We start from the raw sequence: 21318 nt of genomic DNA, 5'->3' as shown, positions 1-21318 counted from the left end.
TTTTATGTACTATTTATTTATTAAATGAGCTCCATACACATGAATTAAAAATCCTTGTAAGAAACAGAGACTTTATTTTTATTTTATTTTATTTATTTTCTATCCCGCCTTTATTATTTTTATAAATAACTCAAGGCGGTGAACATACCTAATACTCCTTTCTCCTCCTATTTTCCCCACAACAACAACCCTGTGTGGTGAGTTGGGCTGAGAGAGAGGGACTGGGCCAAGGTCACCCAGCTGGCTTTGTGCCTAAGGCGGGATTGTTCCCTCCTTACTGATACATATCCAATGAGAGTACATGGAATTTGAATTCATTCTGAAAAACTGCTAGCAATTTTAATAAACTTGGAATGTTTTATTCATTGTAAACAGATATTACTTCATGGATAATCTGTGATGGTGACATAGACCCTGAATGGATTGAATCTCTGAATTCTGTCCTTGATGACAATCGACTACTTACTATGCCTAGTGGAGAAAGAATTCAGTTTGGTCCAAATGTTAACTTTGTTTTTGAAACTCATGACTTGAGCTGTGCTTCTCCTGCCACAATATCTCGTATGGGAATGATTTTCCTTAGGTAATTTGAAATAGTTTAACATAAGACTTTGTTACAATTGCCATACTGTTGAAATTGGATTCTTATTTATTTCTATTTTTTTAAAAAAATTATTTATAAGATGCCTCAATCAATACAGACTCTGGACAGCATACAACAATTCAAAATATAATACAATAAAAAGCAATTAAAATAATAACAATTAATTAAGTATAATAGCTGCCCAAACAGAACTACGAGCCAAAAGCTTACTAGAACATTTCCAATTTAACTTGCTTGCTAAAAACAAGGTGTGTTAGGGCTGCCAAAACTTCTAGAAATAAGGCAGGAGTCATCACAAGAAGGCCTATCAGCAGGTCCACATCCCATGAACCTCTTAACAAGGGGGACTCTCAATAGGTCCTCCCTAAGTATGTATGTATCTATGTTATCAAAAAAAATTATATACTGCCCATCTCACAGCAAGTGACTCTGGGTGGCATACAACAAAGCTAAAGAACAGTTAATAAATACTAAACTATTATTATTATTATTATTATTATTATTAAAAACTAAAAAAAACTAAAAAGAAGGAATGTTAAGTGAAGAGATATTAGTAATAGTGGAGCCACCTTAATAATTCACCAGGTCCTTGGGGTCCCCAGGCCTAATGGTACAACCAGGTTTTGAGGGGCCTTTGGAAGGTCAAAAGTGATGAAGCCACCCTTACTTTTGGGGGAAGAATATTCCATAGAGCAGGCGACACAGCAGAGAAGGCCTGCTGCCTAAAGCCCACCAAATGTAACTCCCTAACCGACAGGACCCGTAGCATGCCCTCTCTGCTGGATCTGGTAGGATGGACTGATGTAATTGTGGAGAGGTGGTCCCTTAGATAACCTGGTCCCATGCCATGTAGGGTCAAAACCAGCACATAACCCACACATAACTATCTGTGTGGCTGCATTTTGCACCACTGCTGGATACTCTTCAAGGGCAGCCCCATGTAGAGTGCATTACAGTAGTCCAACCGGGAGGTGACTAGGACATGAGTAACCGTGAGTAGAGCCCCTCGATCTAGGAACAGGTGCAACTGGCATACAATATGAAGTTGTGCAAAGTCCCTCCTAGCCACTACTGCTACCTGCTCTTCAAGGGTTCAGTTGAAGCCTGTTGTTCCTCATCCAGACCCTCACAGCCTCTAGACACTGGGATAAGACATCCATAGCATCACTTAATTTGCCAGGGGCAGAGATGTTTAATTGGGTATCATCAGCATACTGATGATACCTCACTCCATGGCGATGGATGAGCTCACCCAGTGGTCTCATGTAGATGCTTTATAGAAGTGGAGAGAGCACTGACCCTGGAGGCACCCCACACAGTAGGGGCCAAGGGTGGGATCTCTCCTCTCCAATCACCACTGACTGGAATCAACCCTGGAAAAAAGGAGGTGACCAGCACAACACTGTGCTGCCCACCCCCAATCTTCTGAGTTGATCCAGAAGGATACCTTGGTCGATGGTGTCGAAAGTTGCCAAGATGTCAGGTAGGGCAAGGATGGATGTACAACCCCCATCCCACCCATACCAGAGATCATCTAAAAGCGCAACCAATGCCATTTCTGTCCCATACCTTTGTCTGAATCCTGACTGAAAAGGATCCAGATAATCTGCTTCCTCCAAGGCCCTTTGAAGCTGTTGCGCCAACACCTTCTCCACTACCTTTCCCAAGAAAGGGAGGTGAGATACTGGACAATAATTGTCCAGTATGGTGGGGTCCAGTGGTGGCTTCTTGAGGAGGGGGTGAACCAGGGCCTTTTTAAGAAGTAAAGGAACAATCCCCTCACTCAAGGAAAAATTCACTGTTAGAACCCACTTGCATGACACCCCCGAGCTTGCCTTAACAAGGCAGGAATGGCATGGATCTAAAGAGCAGGTGGCTGAGCTCACAGTCCTAAGGACCCTGTGCACTTCATCAGGCCCAACAAGTTCAAACCATTCTCAGATAACTGGGCAAGACTCCTCCCCAGGCATCTCCCCCAGACCTGGAACAAGGGCAGAGTCCAACTATGAGCGAATTTGAGTGACTTTGTCTGACAGATGCTGAACAAATGCCCCTCTGGGGGCTCTCCAAGCCCCCTCTACCCAAGAGGGCACCACTGTTCCGTGTCAGGCTTTGAAGCAGATCAGCAATGGAACCTTTAACCACCATTTCATATCTACTGAAATAGTGTCTATATATTTAAATACATTTAATTCAACAAACCATGGAATCTGGACAAATTGTAAAGCCCAATTCCTTACAGTAGTCTATAGATATTTTAAATCCAAAGGAAGCATTGCCTGATATAACCTAGAGAAGTAGGTTTCCTGATAGGAAATCTGTCCAAAAGTCTGGGAGAATGGGTACATTAGGCAGAGAAGTCCAGGTAGAAGCGCTGTGGATATTCTATTCCTTTTTCATTTTGTTTTGCTCAGTTGTGTAGTTTTATCTTTGCTCATATTTTCTATCTATTTCTTGTTTATCTTTTTGCTAGCTTGTTGTATCTGGGAATAAGCTTTGTTGAATATGCTTCTCAGTAAGTGTGCATATAATTTTGTTGTAATACTCATGAATGAGAGCCATTTACTATAAGATATTTATATCCCAATTGTTCCAAAATTCATTGCTTTAATTGAGGTACATCTCATTTTAGTGATGAAGATACTGATCTTAATTCACTGATCAGATCTTGGTTAAGAAACCAACCTGAAGAATGCAGACACAATCTTGAAAACTGGCTTGGAGATTATTTTGAGAAAGCTTTAAATTGGGTACTAAAGCAGGTAAGCAGTACATTTTCTACTATTTATATTAATATGTTCTATTTGACTATTTTTTCTGACTGAACTAGATTTATTTCCCATTCACTCTTGTTTACCATAATATTTAAAGGCGTTTTGTACAAATTCTCATAATATTAAAAATTTTAAAATATTGCAGCATCTTTGTAATAGTTTATCTGTACCTGCCAAATGCAACCTTATTAATGACGCTTCATTATCAGCAGGTGGCAGCAGGTGGCTGATCTTGTCTGTGTTCAGAAACTAAGCAGGGTTGGGCCTTTGAAAACTGAGGGAAAGAATTGTAGCTGTTATGCATATATCAAACCAAACATTTTAAAATAGCAGAAAAGTATATCTGTTACTTCTTATGATCAGTGTTCTAATAATTATTATAATAAAGATAATAAATATTAAAAATAATATTTCATATTTTATTTCTGCTAAAAGCTCTGTGCTAAAATCCTCCTGTTGGAATTTTTAATCTTATTTACTGCATTATCTGTTTTATAGAATGACTATGTGATAGAAACAAGTTTGGTTGGAACTGTGATGAATGGGTTGTCCCATCTTCATGGATGCACTGAACGTGGACAGTTTATAATTAGCCTGATAAGAGGACTTGGAGGAAATCTCAACATGAAATCACGACAGGAATTTACCAAGGAGGTAATTATTGATACAACAAAGCAGATCATTAGCAATTCATTCATTAGCTACAAAAAGTATCTTTTTGTAAGAAATTGTATTGGCATTCAGTTATAAAATATGTAATTGTCCAACCTAAATATCAAAGGAAATACAGATTCTTTCAAAACAATAATGGGGGGATGCATTATTATATAATAACTTTTAGATGACAAATCAGCCTTCTCTTGACTGGTGACTTCAAATAAGTTGCCTTTCCTTTATTATAATTCCCAGTCAGTAAGATACTAATGAAGATGTCAGTGAAGATTTTCACGTGCAGTTTGTAGGTGTAACGTGCCTTTTTCTTTTTTTAATCCAATTTCAGCAAGACTTTTTGGAGAAAAGATTTGCACAAGCTGAAAACAGTTTTCTTGTGCACTCCTCCTGCCTCGGTTTTTTTTAAAAAAAGAGTTTTTTTCTTTAATTAAGCAGTACATTTTATTTATTTTAAAGGTAGAAATATGGGATGTTGCAGAAGCTTTGGTCAGATGAGGCTACAAGCAGTGGGGAAGCCATTTTGCCAGATATGAGTATTAAAGTGTGGTAAAGACTGGAGAATCAGGTGGTTGAATCAAGTAAACAAATTATGCTTCCGTTGAATCAAAATCAGTAGACCAAGTTAATAGTCACCACTAATGTACAGTATATACTTTGAATTTATGCTTAGCAATTGTTGAGAAAGAATTTGCCTTATGTTTGGATAAATTGTTACCCAAGTACCTACTGACAAATATCACATAGATACAGATAATAGGTATTCTTTTTGAAAAACATTTTAACTATAGAGTCTTTTAAAAATATGTGTTTAGGTTTTTTCTTGGGCCCGAGAATCCCCACCAAATCCCAACAAACCACTGGATACCTATTTTGACCCTGATACTGAACACCTAGTCTCTTACCAACTGAAAAAGCCTGAAAACCTTACTGCAGATGATTTCAGCAATATTCAGACGCTTCCAGTAATTCAAACACCTGATATGCAAAGAGGTTTAGATTACTTTAAGCCTTGGTTAGGCTTTGATAATAAGCAACCGTTTCTTCTTGTTGGACCCGAAGGATGTGGTAAAGGGTAAGAATTTGTGTTTTCACATTAACTAAAATACTAATGTGATGCTATGAAAAATTATATTGATGGAAGTGTTCTTTGAAATCGAAGTTTCTGCCATGGGTCTATTCTGCATCTTAAAATTATAGTACTGTAAGCATGAAGCCTTTCCTCTGGATGCTTAGGCAGTGTGCATGAGGATCTATTTTATTTTATAACCACAACTTTGCATATCAGATATGCTTATTCATTTTATGATAGTGGTCTACAGCTGTAATAAACTTTATCTAATTAATGTTATAAAGTAGATTGGACAGAGAGATTATGCCTGGCTCAAAGTCACACAGTAATTGAGTGGGGTTTAAAACCGGTAATATATAGGACTGGGAAGAAGGAATGCTGGTATTTAGACTAGCAGTGAGCTAATTGAACAACAGAAAAATTCCCAAAAGGAGTTAAGTGAAAGAGCAATTAATACAAGGTAATAAAGCAAAAGCAATAAAGCAAAATGTAATACTAAGTAGCTACTATGTTTTAGAACAACAATTGGCTCTTCATTTTGGGATTTATATAGAGTGAAACAACTCTCTCACATAATTAAAAATATATATAAAGGAATAGTACACATTTTTCTTAACAATCTTATTCCATGAATGCAAGATTTTACAATAGATGTGTAGTGTTCACAAGCTTGAGACACACCTTACATTTTTCCAAATTTCTGTAAAGGTTTTAAAATTCTGAATCTTTTCATTTTTGTAGAATGCTACTCCGTTACGCCTTTTCCCAGCTTCGGTCTACTCAGATTGCTACAGTTCATTGCAGTGCACAGACTACATCTCGGCATCTTCTGCAGAAATTAAGTCAGACATGCTTAGTAATTAGCACCAATACTGGACGAGTATATAGGCCAAAGGATTGTGAAAGACTGGTTTTATACTTAAAAGATATAAATTTGCCTAAGCCTGATAAATGGGGAACAAGCACTCTGGTGGCTTTCCTACAGCAGGTGAGTAGAGTAAGATTTTTCATTTCTTAATAGTTTTATTGAATAGAACAGAACAGAATTTTGTATTGCTTCTTGGTTTCCTTATATTCGTATATATTAATGTTTTTTTCCCCAAATCGTAGTGTTTCATTTGGCATTTTCCCTACCATTAAAACTCTGTGTCTTATTCTTAAAGCCCTTGACCCTCTTTGTTGAAGATAATTTTTTTTAAAAAGTTTATTTAATTGTCTCCTCATGTAGATATTTTCCATATTTCTGACACTGAATGTTAGGTTCAGAACATGACAAGAAGTATAAAGTGTATTTTATTTTAAATGATTGATCTGTTTTTTCCTTTCTTCTTAATGGCTGGAAGAGAGGTTGCTTATATAAGCTATCTCTTCCTGAGTGGCTTTTGTCCACAGCACACTGCTTGCTTAACAAACGCAAACCCAAACTAACAATCTCCCTGCTCTGGCCTTAATAAGTTTTTTTTTAAATTTATATTTATATTTATTAAGAGCTTTTATATAATAAAAGACAAATAAAAAAGAGAGGAAAACAAAGAAAAACAAAAACAGCAAGAAAAGAAAAACTAAAGTTAAGAAATATATACATAACTTCTGACCTTCTTTTCAACAGGTAATTACATTCTTATTGTCCATCCTCCTGTCCTGACTCCCAGGAAACACTCTGAGACAGGGAACTGTTCTCTAATGTTTTATTGATAATACATAACAGTAATCCTAACAAACTGAACAAGCGTGGGAAAAACCCAGCCATATAAACCCCGCAGGTTAAGGCGGTCCCAATCTGTGCCTCTTGGAATGGCTCACCAATTCCTCAGTGCTACGCATGCGCTTAACAGTCTGGAAAGGAGCCCCCTGCTCTCCATCCTTACTCATGACACCTCCCTTTTAAATATTTTGCAAATATTTTTCCCTCACCCCCTCATTTAATCCTCATTTTTCTAAATCTTCAAATTCATAAATCATCAATTTATTTTTTTTCTTCTTTCAGCAAGAAGTCCATATAAGCTTTCCAGTTTTTCAGAAAATTTTCTGACCTTAATGAATAAATTGATTGCTGTGTTCACCTCTGGAGCAGCTTGCGCTGGCTGCACTACTGCTGGTTATTAACATGCTCTCTGTTAATATGTTTTCTACTACAGATTAAGGTTACTATGGTAACTAATCATTTTGGCTGGGTGAAGAGGTTGAATTTAATTGTCCCCTTTTCACGTGTTAATAGTTGCATTGCCTAAGGGAGGAACTTGCCTGAACTTGTTTTAGTTTCAGTTTCCCTTCTGTGTAGGCTTGCAGAGAATATGCAGCTGAGAGAAATCTCTGCTCTCAGCAAACAGCCTTTAAATATGTTTGTTTTCTGTAAATAAAATTATTTTTATAGAAATGCCTGGTGTGTGACTTTTCTGATCTCTCCTGGGCCAAATGCTTTCTAGCACTCTGCCAACACTCTCTTCTCTGACCCTAAAGTTAATTGCCTATTGCCTTTACCTCCGGCATGGTTAACATCTTGCCACTTCTAGTTGGCAAGGCAAATAGCCTGCACTATTGTATTCCTTTCAGTGGGATTACCCTCTTCCTATTCCTACAACAGCCTATACTATTGTATTCCTTTCCTCTTTGCCCTTTACTGGAATTTGATCAAGGAAAATAGTAATCATTTTTATTAATCTCCTGGGTCGGAGTGGACATTCCCAAGGGTGGGGAAGTGAATTAGGGGGTATAGAAACTACCTCAGATGGTGACCCTGTTTGTAAGTTACGTCCATTGACTACCTACTTGGGTGCAATCCAAACTCAACACGGTGTGCTGAGGGGGTGACTCTCTGATGCTATAAATATTGGGTCCTTTTAATAAATCTTTATTAATTATAAGCATCCTGGCATCTCCTTGGTGTTCTTTTTTTTTTTTTTTTGGAATCCAACGTGTAACGGTCATAGCCAGCAACAATGTATTATACTATTGCTATTTGCATAATCCAAACAGTGCATCTTAGAGATATTAAATAATATTCATATTTGTTGTTTTTATTTTCCAAGGTACTTACATATCAAGGATTTTATGATGAAAATCTTGAGTGGGTTGGGTTGGAAAACATCCAAATTGTGGCATCCATGTCTGCTGGAGGAACAGTGGGAAGGCATAAACTTACTTCCAGGTTTACTTCTATAGTCCGTCTTTGTGCAATTGAGTAAGTATCTACTTCCAAATCTTAGGTTGATTTAGTTGACTTAAGTGACTTTTGCCTTAGTTGTTTATTCTGTTTCCTGCATCTGCACCTATCTGTCCATTTCTCCCTCTCCAATCTCAAGATTAGCTTCAATACTTAATTTAAATGCATTGTCATTTCTCTCTGTGTATAGTGCATCTATTTCTGTGTATGTCTTAGTATGTGAATCATAACTGAAAAAGTTCAACAAGTTTGGAAAGATGTTATCTGCCAACTTTTAGGTATTAAGAAAGAAAATGCCCAGAGAAACCAGCCTTGTCTTATTAACTTGTATATAGTTACAGTATATATACAGTTATTTATAGACTGCCCACTTTCGTAGAAGACTCAAGGAAGTTTGCAATCAGAAAATAAAGAGCCAGTAGAACCAATAGCTCATCTAAGCTATTCTAATTAACTCAAGACAACTCTTGTATCATGAGTGCCCCTCATCTCTTGTGGGGTGAGGACCTTCACTATTCTTTCCCCCAAAGTTCATATGGGACAGACCAAATCTGGCCAGGTATTCAGGCACCAGGTTTTGTTATAGGATGCTTTCTAGACATCATCCTTTCTTAGCCACATAACATCTTAACTGCTCTGCTCTTAAACTTGCATTTTCAAATTAGATTTTAATAAACTGTGAAACTGTAACTGAATTTTAAACTTCCATTTTCTAGTTATCCAGAAAGAGATCAGCTACAGACAATTTACAGTGCATACTTAGAACCAGTTCTCCACAAGAATTTAAAAAATCATCCTGCTTGGGGATCCTTAGCAAAAATATACCAGTTGGCAGGATCTATGGTTCAAGTATACGAGCAGGTATAAAGTTTAAGTTCTAATAACCTAAAATGAACTGTACTGTAACACTGATGTCGTTTGTCATGGTCTTGTTGCATATCCTGGTGAGGCTAGCTGTTCCTCTTGTTACAGCTAAAAAAAGGAGGAGATGGGCATGCCAGCTTTTGTATCTCAGCTATTTTAAATACGTAGAAGTTAAAACATTTTACACTTTTTACAAAGTATACAAAATATATTATGAAAGCAAACAGAGGTAAATTGTCATACCTTTGTAAGATTAGAAGGGGTGACTCAGTATAATGTATTAGTAGTAGATTCAAGACTCAGAAGAAAATATTTTTTCACTGAACACATATTTAATGAATGAAATACCTTGTCAGGAGATCTAGTATGGTTTCAGGCATGGATAGTTTTATGAGATGATTGAGCAAATTAATAGAAATCAAGACTGCCTGATGATCAGAGCAATAGGATTCTTAATGCTAACCTTGGTAGAAACTGAATGGTTTGGTAGGATTTCTAAAAACAGTGAGATTGTTTTAGGTTTGAAAATACATTAACAAATATTTATATTAAGGCTTATGAAGTAAATTGTGTAACTGGTCTATCTGAATCTGGTGCAAGAAAGAATTGACTCATCAGTCCATTTAACTGAAGTGGCTTCAGCATATGTTTCCCTTTTATACGCTTTCTGATATAACATTTACTTAATCATTTATCTCTCATGTTTGAGAGATTTTATGAGGATATAAGCTAATAGCACCTTCTTTTCCAGATTGTGCTGTACAGTATTTAAGGGCCAAATATCTTTATCACTGTATAATTTCCTGAGATAGATTTACATGGATAAAATCATACTTTACAGATACTGTCAAATATCTTCTGTAACACCTTTCTATTACTTTTTCGGAAATCTACCAATCTGAGTCTCTAACGATGAATGTAAAATTCTAAAGCCTCTCATTTTTTTGATCTTCTCTTGTCTATGTTCCACTGCTTGAGTGTCGGTAGATACCCAGGTTCGAGTGACTCCAGCTGTTAGATTCTTGTTTCCAGAATCTTTTCATTTCATTGGCCTACAACCATGTGACTTTTTTTTTTGGGAGGTTTTGTACATTTAAATTCACTAATCACATCCAAATTGTTCAGGTGGTGCTTTTTCAGTCATATTCAAATAAAATATGTGGATCTGATTTCCTTGAAATATAGGTTACATGATAGGAGAATGTGTAGTGGCTAATGCATAGTTCATATGAAATGTTATCTTGCTGCTTCGTAAACCACATCCATTCTCTGATGTATAACCATTTAAGTTTTTAGCTCAACCTTGCCCAGATATTTTCTTCCAAGTAACTCATACATGTTTTTTTGAATATTTAGATGTAATTGTGCTTCCTCATTTCTCTAAAAGGCACTTTGTAACTGAATTCACACCTGTAAAACCCCAGTGCTTTTTGTTTGGTTTTATTCTGTCATGCTTTGGGAACACAGTTGTTACGGTTTGTATCCTTTGGTATATGTCTTAGTGGGTTGCATAGGCCCTCCCAATTATTATTTATGCAGTAAATTATGCTTAAATAATCCATGACAGTTACTTACTTACTTACTTACTTACTTACTTACTTATTTATCGATTTATATAACCACTCATCTCACGCATGCGACTCTGGGTGGCTTCCAAACTAATAAAAGCACGTCTTAAATAATCATTAAAAACAATAAAATGTGCATGTAATAAGGCCATGGGAGATTGTTTTAAAAAACTCATACGCAATAAATACACAATATGGATTTACTAGATTTCTACATATATTTGAGACCTCAGCAGGGCTTCTTATAAATATATTTAGAATATGATTGCTTTACATGAAAATTTGTACATAAAATGTTTTGAACAAATGTAGAAAACTATTACAATGTATTGCAAAAAAATAATGGCAGGATTAAAACCGTAGAATTTACATCATCTGTATTTCTAGGTTCGAGCCAAATTCACCGTTGATGACTACAGCCACTACCTTTTTACGCCCTGTATTCTTACTCAGTGGGTTCTAGGTTTATTCAGATATAATTTAACAGGAGGTGAGTAATCCTGGCTTATTTGGCATATCAGAATGCCTAATTATGATTTTTGCCCATTTTTGTTTCTGACTTGCTTTGTCATCTTATCTGCGGATATTGTAATGATACTTACAAAGGAAGCTGGAGGTAAGATTAAGAAGTGACAAAATGTTTCAGTATGTTTTACTCTTTTTCATTAATCCAGTCAATGAAACTGCCCTTCATTATAAAATTCATTTTATTGTTTTTTCCCCTAGTTTTTAATCTTTCTTCCTGTCCGTGGTTTCCTACAATAATTAGTCAGCATTTCATGGCCATAAGCTCACTTAGCACTTTTTATACCATTTTCAGGGTTCCTCTAATGGGGGAAGAGAGGGGGGAAGTACTCAAACACGTCTGTTGACCCCAGGACTCAAATACATAACTGAAGCATTTTCTTGACATTATGGCATTTTCATGTTGGTGTCACTGCAGATTGCTGCATATCTGCTGGTTCCTATTATTAGTGGGGGTTCACCTGAAGATAGTTTGTAGTTGTCCAAACTAAAGTTGAACCCCGTTTCTGAGAGGCAGTGTGGGGTGATGGTGAAGATGTTGGACTAGGATCAGAGTCCAGGTTCTAATACCTTTTCAGGTGTGGATGCTCTCCGGGTGACTTTGGTCCAGTCTGCCTGCTCTCAGCCCAGCCTACCCCACTGGGTTGCTGTTGTGTGGAAAATAGGAGCATTATGTATGCCGCTTTGAGCTCCTGAAGAAAAAGGATATACTGTATATCTAATAAATACCTCCTTATTGCACTACTTTGTGAGTGGTGCCATCTTTGTAATATAGGCAGCAGCAATCATGCTTGATTACAGGAAACAGGTAGAACTATTAATTCACAAATTTACATTTTAATGTATTCCATAATATCTATGCTTATAGCTACAATAATAAGCTTTCTCTAATGTATTAAAGATTAGCACTTTAGATTAACGATAACCTGCAGTATGTTTTTTCTTTCCCTCTCACTCTCTAAATATAGTTCCATGTCTTTGGCACTTTGGGTTCTAAACAGTTTGTCAGGATTGGTTGGGGATGAGCAGACATAATAGATTTAACTGGTATGATCTTAATGACTGATGGTCCAGCAACAAATGCACCTTGAATGCATTCTGAACACAGAAGTTCTTCATGTTAAATTGTTTTGCATGCCTGCTTACTGAAAGTCTAAGTGGCAAGTTTTCTTAAATAATTAACCAGCACTGACCTAAATAAAAATACATTTGTCTTGGGTTTGTATGAATTATTTATTAAAACAAATAGGTGGAATTGTATATTCTTAAAAGTAAAATGGCTTTGAAACTTCATTCTTGGATTTTTTTTTTCTCTGCTGCTTGTTGATGGCTGTTTTCTGGTATGTGACATCCTTTTTTGTTTTTAACTTTAAATTGAAGTACAGAATTTCAGATTTTGAATACTATAATTTATAATGGCATATTGTTAATATGTACTTCACAGGGGGGTTAACACACTCGGTAGATACTGTCTTGGAAATTGTTGCATATGAAGCAAAACGGCTTTTCCGTGACAAAATTGTTGGAGCTAAAGAAGTTCATCTATTTGATAATATTTTAATGAAAGTCTTTCAAGGAGATTGGGGATCTGATATTTTGGACAACATGGCAGGTAAAATAAAATATTCTAGATTTGTTTTCTTTTTTTTTCCGATCATAGTTATTTCAGAAAGTGAACTATAATTCCACTTACATTTTATTTACACAGATAGCTTTTATGTGACATGGGGAGCTCACCATGAACTAGGAACCGTTATGGCTCCAGGACAGACTCTGCCACCTCACGGGAGGCCACTTGGCAAACTTAACTCAACAGACTTAAAAGATATTATCAGGAAGGTATGTTAAAACACACATACAAACACACACACATATATATATACACATAGAGAGGGGATTTTCAGAAGTTTATATTTCAGATTTAGGACAGTTAACCCAGTAGAATTCTGATCACTGGGAATTCAGTCCAGCCCATCTGGGTTTCACATTTGTCTGCCTATTTTAAAAGTGTCTTCATAACAACAAGGGCAAAACCTTCTTTCAAAACCTGACTTTTATGACAGGTTATAGTCTGCATATTAAGATTATACTGCTGTGAGGAGACTTTGAAGATTCATGGAATATATAGAATATATGCACACAGGACAGCTAATTCTGAGTCCTTTACATTACACTTTCAGAGCCATGTGACAGGGTAATCAATTTCAGAGGTTTGAACTCTCTAGGACAACTGTCAACTAACCCATTTAAAAACAGCCAAAAGAGTGCTGCAGAACAGGCAATGAACTTAGGGACTGGACCAAAGGGAACAGTCTCATAGCAGACCTGCCAGACCAATTGCAGTGAAGGCGATTGCGAGCCTTGATTATATCAACACAAGCTGCCACCTCTATGCACCGTGAATTGTTCCGATGGGGATCTTTTTCCATTTTCCCAGGAAAAATGCTATTTTCATCCCAGTACATCCTGCATCAGCTTTAGCCTGCCTCAGCAGTTGGCTGCCTATGAGACAGAGTCTGTGTTGGGAGAATGTGTCCTCAGCAAGCAGTAAATGGAGTATCTTCATGGCACAGTAATCAGGCTGTGTGGAAGAGCCCCAAGGGAGCAACAGAAATAACACTAGCGTTAAATAGCAATGTAATCAATTCCTTTTTCGATAGCATCTCTACAGCCACCAAATCTCATTACCCTATCATATTCTAGCTTTTAAAACATTGCTTCCTGAATAAAGATTGTGGGAATTCTCAAAAGAATGAATTAATGAGCACTAGAATGTGAACAGGTTGAGGTAATTTCCCATTTGGACAAGTTTGTCTCAAGATTTAGCAAGCCAAGCAGGAATATAAACATTTTAAAACACAATCATTTCTACATTGCTTCATTTTATTATCTCAAAAAATGAATTAATGAGCTGTAGGATATGAAAACTGCAGGGACCAGTTCAGACAATTGCCAGGAGTCAACACTGACTCAGAGGGGAAAAAACGAACAAAACGGACATGAAGGAAACCTAGTCCCATTTTGACTAGATTGTCTCAATGTTTTACATACCCCATAAAAATATAATTCTAAACACAATATTTTCTAAAGTGTTGTATATTGCTTCATTTCATTATTTCACTTCCATGTACTGACCAACTTTTTTTTTTCTCCTTAGGGTATTATTCATTATGGACGAGATAACCATGAAATAGAGATTTTACTTTTCACAGAAGTCCTTGATTACGTTTCTAGAATTGATAGAGTATTGAGTTTTCCTGGAGGGTCACTTCTGTTAGCAGGCCAAAGTGGAGTGGGTCGTCGAACCATTACATCTTTAGTTAGTCACATGCATGGAGCCATTCTGATTACACCCAAGATTTCCAGAGGCTATGAAATGAAACAATTCAAAAATGATTTGAAACATGTAAGTTGTTTAAGTCATTTGTATCATTTAAGTTTGCCTCTTGAGGAAGTAAATAAAGAGTGCACTGTTGGAAGATTCTAGTGCCATTGGATGTTAGCAGTATCAGATATTGGATGTGTGTATTTCTGTGGGTATATCTATGCAAACTAAATTTAACTGAATCACATTTTTAAGGATAATATTATTAAGTGATCTTTTTAATTATTTGGAATTCAGAGATGTTTATTTGGGTTGTTTGTTAGGTTCTTCAGAATGGAAAAATTCTAGGTTAATAACTCATATTTTTCAAATCATCTGTTAATCCCATTCCTATTCTTTGCAGTTTGGTTACTTCTTCCATCCTATCTGTCTGTCTATGCCTGTTCTTGTTTGAGAGCTATATTTATATAAAGCAATAGGGATAATAGCTGATGTATTTGTGGTGATGCTATTCACTATTTTCACATGGTAAAATTATTTGTCTTTTATAATTTTAATTCATCTATAATTTATCAGTTAAATTTCCAGCTCTCAAATGCTTAAAATATACACATGATATAATGCCAAAGCCACAATGAAATACTTTAAGATCATAAACTATTCGTATTAAAACATACTAATAAAACCTCCTAGTTATAGTTATTAGGGCTGTGCAGCCCTAAATTCTCCTGAGCATGCAGGAGCATGCACATAAAACTTGTATGCAACATCTTAAACCAAACTTTTTTTTCCCCCTGAGATTGTGCTGCAGCTGGCAAAGCAGCCATATTGCCAATATAAATAATAATCCCTCTAAACTCATTTACCTAACCTGAGGTTGCCTTGTACCATAAGTGCCTCTAGATCAGTGTTTCTCAACCTTAGCAACTTTAAGATGCTTCTTAATTTTTAAGTCCAAGAATTCCCCAGCCAGCATGGTTGGCTGGGGGTTTCTGGGAGTTGAAGTCCACACGTCTTAAAGTTGCTAAGGTTGAGAATCATTGCTTTAGATCCTGTAGAGCAATAGAGTTTTCAAGGCCAAGAGACTGGGGTTATTCCTTGCCGCAGTGATGGCCAACACTGGGAAGGTGAATCATCAGACCTTCTGCCCCTTCACCGCTGGTGCCCTGCATGCTCCAATCACCTTATTTAGCCTTGGAATCCGAAGCACTGCACTGTCATAGTAATTATTGTTCTTGCATAGGTGGAAGTGTACTGCTTGTCATTAAGCTTATCATAAACTTTTTAATGTCTTTCAATCTTAGCTAAAAACTTAACTGCTTGTTTCCCACTTTACCACTTAGGTATGTGGCATTCTTTGTGAAGATTTTTAAATTGCTTTTACAGTATATAATTGGGAAATACAGTAATCAGATTAGTTTTCTCTCACATAATAGGTAGTATTCTTTAAAATATAAAAATAAGCTATCCGTTGCAGTTGTTTGAAAAGGTCTATAGTTAGGATCTCAAGCCTTATTTCCCCTGCTACCATGCCCTGCCCTCAGTGTTTATCATTGCATGTAGATATATTTGCATGTAGAGCTTGAGATCGTCAGCAGACAATTTGGCAGACAATTAGCCACCAGAGGCTGACTCAGCAGAAAATCAGCAGCAGCATGGGTTGGGGGACCAGATCCTGGCAGAGTGCCCAGTCCCAGGACTTAACAGCAGCTTTGGAGAGCTGAGCACAGGTCCCATAACTGAGCATCAGCAGCCATAACTAATCCGCACGTACATCTAGCCTACAGTATTTAACAGCCACTGGTGGCTGGCTGTTCACTGGAAACAATTTGCCATCTGTGATCTTGTGTTCTTACTTCTGGTTCTCCTCCTTGACTCTCAGCTCTTCGACTGGCTGATTAACTTCTTTAATGTTGGATGGTTGTGCTGGAAACAGTTATAAATCACACTGTGAAAACCTGCCTTCTGTGTTTGAAGATCAGGCCCAGTTCAAACATTGGGATGGAGGTGACACTGGAGGTCTGCTGGAGAGGTGGGGTGGTTTGGGCAGCTGGTGGGCAAGCCTGCATGGCCCAGAGAGAGTGCAATGGACCACGTGGTTTAAAATATAGAAGCTGTTGTACACCAATGGTAGTATCAACAGTGAAGCTGGGTGAAATGGATTGGGTTCTGGAGTGGTTTCAGAAACTGTAAATGAGATGGTAAGAAGTTGTAGCTCTGGAGACAAAAATTGTGACTGTGCGAGACCCAAAAGAATGTCAGGATAGAGTGCCCCAAGGATCAGTCCTTTCCCTTATCCTATTCAACCTCTAAATGAAACCACTGAGAGAGGTTGTTTTCGAGGAAGAGAGGAGGAAGAGGAGGATTATATTTTTATCCTGCCCTTTTTTATATATAACTCAAAGCATCAAACATACCTAATACTCCTGCCTCCTATTTAAGTAAGGTATCATCAATATGCAGATAGACATATTAGTTAGACATCTCGGCAGGGCTGTTGGGAGATGTAATGGAAGTCATGACCTGGTATCTGGAGGCTGTCAGGGTCTGGATGGGGAAAAATAGCCTTAGGCTCAATCTAAACAAAATGAAATGGCTGTTGCTCTGGAGTCATCTGATTCCAGGACTGCACCATCTTTAAGGAGTTACGGTTGGAGGGGGCTTCAGCAGTGGGTATTCTCTGTGTGCCCCTCCTTTGGAATAGCTTGCACGCTGATGACCCCCAACTTTATGGCTTCTGGAAGCAGATGAAGACATGACTCTTCCAGAAGATATTCAGGGATTTATTATAAGCAGCAGCACCATATGCAATAAATTTATTATTTTTAGCATTAATTTGAATAAAAACTTATTAGATTACTATTTGAATTATTTTTACATTTTCTTCTATTGCTCTTTATATATAAGTTTTGTAAGCTGCCTAGAGTCCTTCTGGTTTTAGGGCATAGACCAATCCCACAAATAATCTTTGTCAAATATGTCTCAAAATTTAGGTTTTATATTGTTGTTTATTTGTTTAGTCACTTCCGACTTTTCGTGACTTCATGGACCAGCCCACGCCAGAGCTTCCTGTCAGTCGTCAACACCCCCAGCTCCCCCAGGGACAAGTCCGTCACCTCTAGAATATCATCCATCCACCTTGCCCTTGGTCGGCCCCTCTTCCTTTTGCCCTCCACTTTCCCTAGCATCAGCATCTTCTCCAGGGTGTCCTGTCTTCTCATTATGTGGCCAAAGTATTTCAGTTTTGCCTTGAATATCATTCCCTCAAGTGAGCAGTCTGGCTTTATTTCCTGGAGGATGGACTGGTTGGATCTTCTTGCAGTCCAAGGCACTCTCAGAATTTTCCTCCAACACCACAGTTCCAAAGCATCTATCTTCCTTCTCTCAGCCTTCCTTATGGTCCAACTCTTGCAGCCATATGTTACTACGGGGAACACCATTGCTTTGACTATGCGGACCTTTGTTGTCAGCGTGATGTCTCTGCTCTTAACTATTTTATCGAGATTTATCATTGCTCTTCTCCCAAGGATTAAGCGACTTCTGATTTCCTGACTGCAGTCAGCATCTGCAGTAACCTTCGCACCTAGAAATACAAAGTCTTTCACTGCTTCTACATTTTCTCCCTCTATTTGCCAGTTATCAATCAAGCTGGTTGCCATAATCTTGGTTTTTTTGAGGTTTAGCTGCAAGCCAGCTTTTGCACTTTCTTCTTTCACCTTCATCATAAGGCTCCTCAGTTCCTCTCCGCTTTCAGCCATCAAAGTGGTATCATCTGCATATCTGAGATTGTTAATGTTTCTTCCAGCGATTTTAACTCCAGCCTTGGATTCCTCAAGCCCAGCATATCGCATGATGTGTTCTGCGTACAAGTTGAATAGGTAGGGTGAGAGTATACAGCCCTGCCGTACTCCTTTCCCAATCTTAAACCAGTCCGTTGTTCCGTGGTCTGTTCTTACTGTTGCTACTTGGTCGTTATACAGATTCTTCAGGAGGCAGACAAGATGACTTGGTATCCCCATACCACTAAGAATTTGCCACAATTTGTTATGGTCCACACAGTCAAAGACTTTAGAATAGTCAATAAAACAGAAAGAGATGTTTTTCTGAAACTCCCTGGCTTTTTCCATTATCCATCGGATATTGGCAATGTGGTCCCTAGTTCCTCTGCCTTTTCTAAACCCAGCTTGTACATCTGGCAATTCTCGCTCCATGAATTGCTGAAGTCTACCTTGCAGGATCTTGAGCATTACCTTACTGGCATGTGAAATGAGTGCCACTGTTCGTTAGTTTGAACATTCTTTAGTGTTTCCCATTTTTGGTATGGGGATATAAGTTGATTTTTTCCAGTCTGATGGCCATTCTTGTGTTTTCCAAATTTGCTGGCATATAGCATGCATTACCTTGACAGCATCATCTTGCAAGATTTTGAACAGTTCAGCTGGGATGCCGTCATCTCCTGCTGCCTTGTTATTAGCAATGCTTCTTAAGGCCCATTCAACCTCACTCTTCAGGATGTCTGGCTCTAGCTCACTGACCACACCATCAAAGCTATCCCCGATATTGTTATCCTTCCTATACAGGTCTTCTGTATATTCTTGCCACCTTTTCTTGATCTCTTCTTCTTCTGTTAGGTCCTTGCCATCTTTGTTTTTGATCATACCCATTTTTGCCTGGAATTTACCTCCAATGTTCCTAATTTTCTGGAAGAGGTCTCTTGTCTTTCCTATTCTATTGTCTTCTTCCACTTCCATGCATTGCTTGTTTAAAAATAATTCCTTATCTCTTCTGGCTAACCTCTGGAATTTTGCATTTAATTGGGCATATCTCCCCTATCACTGTGGCCTTTTGCTTTCCTTCTTTCTTGGGCTACTTCTAGTGTCTCAGCAGACAGCTATTTTGCCTTCTTGGTTTTCTCTTTCTTTGGGATGTATTTTGTTGCCGCCTCGTGAACAATGTTGCGAACTTCTGTCCATAGTTCTTCTGGGACCCTATCTACTAAGTCCAGTCCCTTAAATCTATTCTTCACCTCCACTGCATATTCCTTAGGGATATTAGTGAGCTCATATCTAGCTGATCTGTGGGTCTTCCCTAATCTCTTGAGTCTGATCCTAAATTGTGCAGAAGAAGTTCGTGATTGGAACTACAGTCAGCTCCAGGTCTTGTTTTTACCGACTGTATAGATGTCCGCCACCTTTGGCTGCAAAGGATGTAGTCAATCTGATTTCGGTGTTGTCCATCTGGGGAAGTCCATGTATAAAGCCGTCTCTTAGGTTGCTGGAAGAGAGTGTTTGTTATTCAGAGTGAGTTGTCTTGGCAAAATTCTATCAGCCTATGTCCTGCTTCGTTTTGTTCTCCCAGGCCATGCTTACCTGTAATTCCAGGTGTCATTTGACTGCTCACCTTAGCATTCCAGTCTCCTGTGATGAAAATAACATCTCTTTTAGGCGTGTTGTCCAGTAGGTGCTGCAGATCCTCATAGAACTGCTCTACTTCAGCTTCTTCAGCATCTGTGGTTGGGGCGTATATTTGGATCACTGTGATGTTAGATGGCTTGCCCTGAATTCGAATTGAGGTCATTCTATCGTTTTTTGGATTGTATCCAAGCACTGCTTTAGCCACTTGACTATTAATTATGAAGGCTACTCCATTTCTTCTGTGGTCCTCTTGTCCACAGTAGTAGATGTGGTGGTCATTTGATGTTAAGTGGCCCATTCCAGTCCATTTCAGTTCACTGATGCCCAGAATGTCTATCTTTAATCTTGACATCTCACCAATAACCACATCCAATTTGCCCTGGCTCATAGATCTTACATTCCAGGTTCCAATGGTGTGTTGATCCTTAGAACATTGGATTCGCCGTTCACCACCAGCACCATCGGCTGCTAGCTGTCCTTTCGGCTTTGAGCTAGCTGCTTCATCACGTCTGGGGCTAGTTGAACTCATCCTCTGTTCCTCCCCAGTAGCATTTTGACCATCTTCCAACCTGGGGGTCTCATCTTCCGATGGGATACCGACATATCTCTGGTTGTACTGATCCATTTAGTTTTCACAGCAAGAATACTGGGGTGGGTTGCCATTACCTTCCCCAGGGATCACATTTAGTCTGACCTCTCTGTCATGACCTTCCCGTCTTGGGTGGCCCTTCACGGTTTAACTCATGGCATCATTGAGGTGCTCAAGCTCCAGCACCACGACAAGGTAACGATCCTTTGCTGAAGAGGTCTTATATTATATAATATTAAACCTGAATTCTTTTCTGGTTTGGTCTCAGACCATAAAGTTACAAAGAAAGAATTATTTTTCTCCAGGTCATGCAGCTTGCAGGAATTGAAGCTCAGCATGTTGTACTCTTATTGGAAGACCATCAATTTGTCCAGCCCACATTTCTTGAGATGATCAACAGCTTATTATCATCAGGTCAGAAAACTATAATGTGTTAACAACTTGTAATAAAGTCATTATAAATATTATTTAAAGTGATAGCTGCTGCAAATTTCAATAGACATTGGGTTTGTTGTGTAAAATAAAATATATCGGATGTTATGAATTATATTGGGTCTGATTCTGTTGTTAGATTATCAGTATTAACACTGTTGCAAAATTAGATAACAGTTTAGAGATAATACTCCACAAAACCCACTGCTCTCCAATTTTCCCTGGAATATTGTAGTAAAGATTCTACTATAGAGAATGAAAACCTAAATAGATTGAGTATAGGTTGTTCACAACTCCACAGTGTTGTTAATATTAAATG

General features: G+C 38.0%; 1 protein-coding gene across 1 annotated transcript in view; it reads left to right on the top strand.

Moving 5' to 3' along the window:
* The window catches only part of DYNC2H1 (dynein cytoplasmic 2 heavy chain 1), a 191783-nt gene that overhangs the window by 66505 nt on the left and 103960 nt on the right, over positions 1–21318 (top strand). The window contains exons 39-50 of the mRNA XM_063305843.1: positions 376–583; positions 3237–3366; positions 3877–4032; positions 4863–5122; positions 5861–6107; positions 8149–8300; positions 8999–9143; positions 11102–11204; positions 12684–12851; positions 12948–13078; positions 14397–14645; positions 20873–20981. Coding sequence (XP_063161913.1) covers positions 376–583; positions 3237–3366; positions 3877–4032; positions 4863–5122; positions 5861–6107; positions 8149–8300; positions 8999–9143; positions 11102–11204; positions 12684–12851; positions 12948–13078; positions 14397–14645; positions 20873–20981 — 2058 coding nt within the window. The remainder of the gene's footprint in view (positions 1–375; positions 584–3236; positions 3367–3876; positions 4033–4862; positions 5123–5860; positions 6108–8148; positions 8301–8998; positions 9144–11101; positions 11205–12683; positions 12852–12947; positions 13079–14396; positions 14646–20872; positions 20982–21318) is intronic.

Source organism: Candoia aspera, chromosome 5 (genome assembly GCF_035149785.1).
Source record: "Candoia aspera isolate rCanAsp1 chromosome 5, rCanAsp1.hap2, whole genome shotgun sequence".
In the NCBI taxonomy this organism is placed as follows: Eukaryota; Metazoa; Chordata; class Lepidosauria; order Squamata; family Boidae; genus Candoia; species Candoia aspera.
The sequence above is the reverse complement of the archived record's forward strand: the minus strand, read 5'-3'. Positions and strand labels throughout refer to the sequence as shown.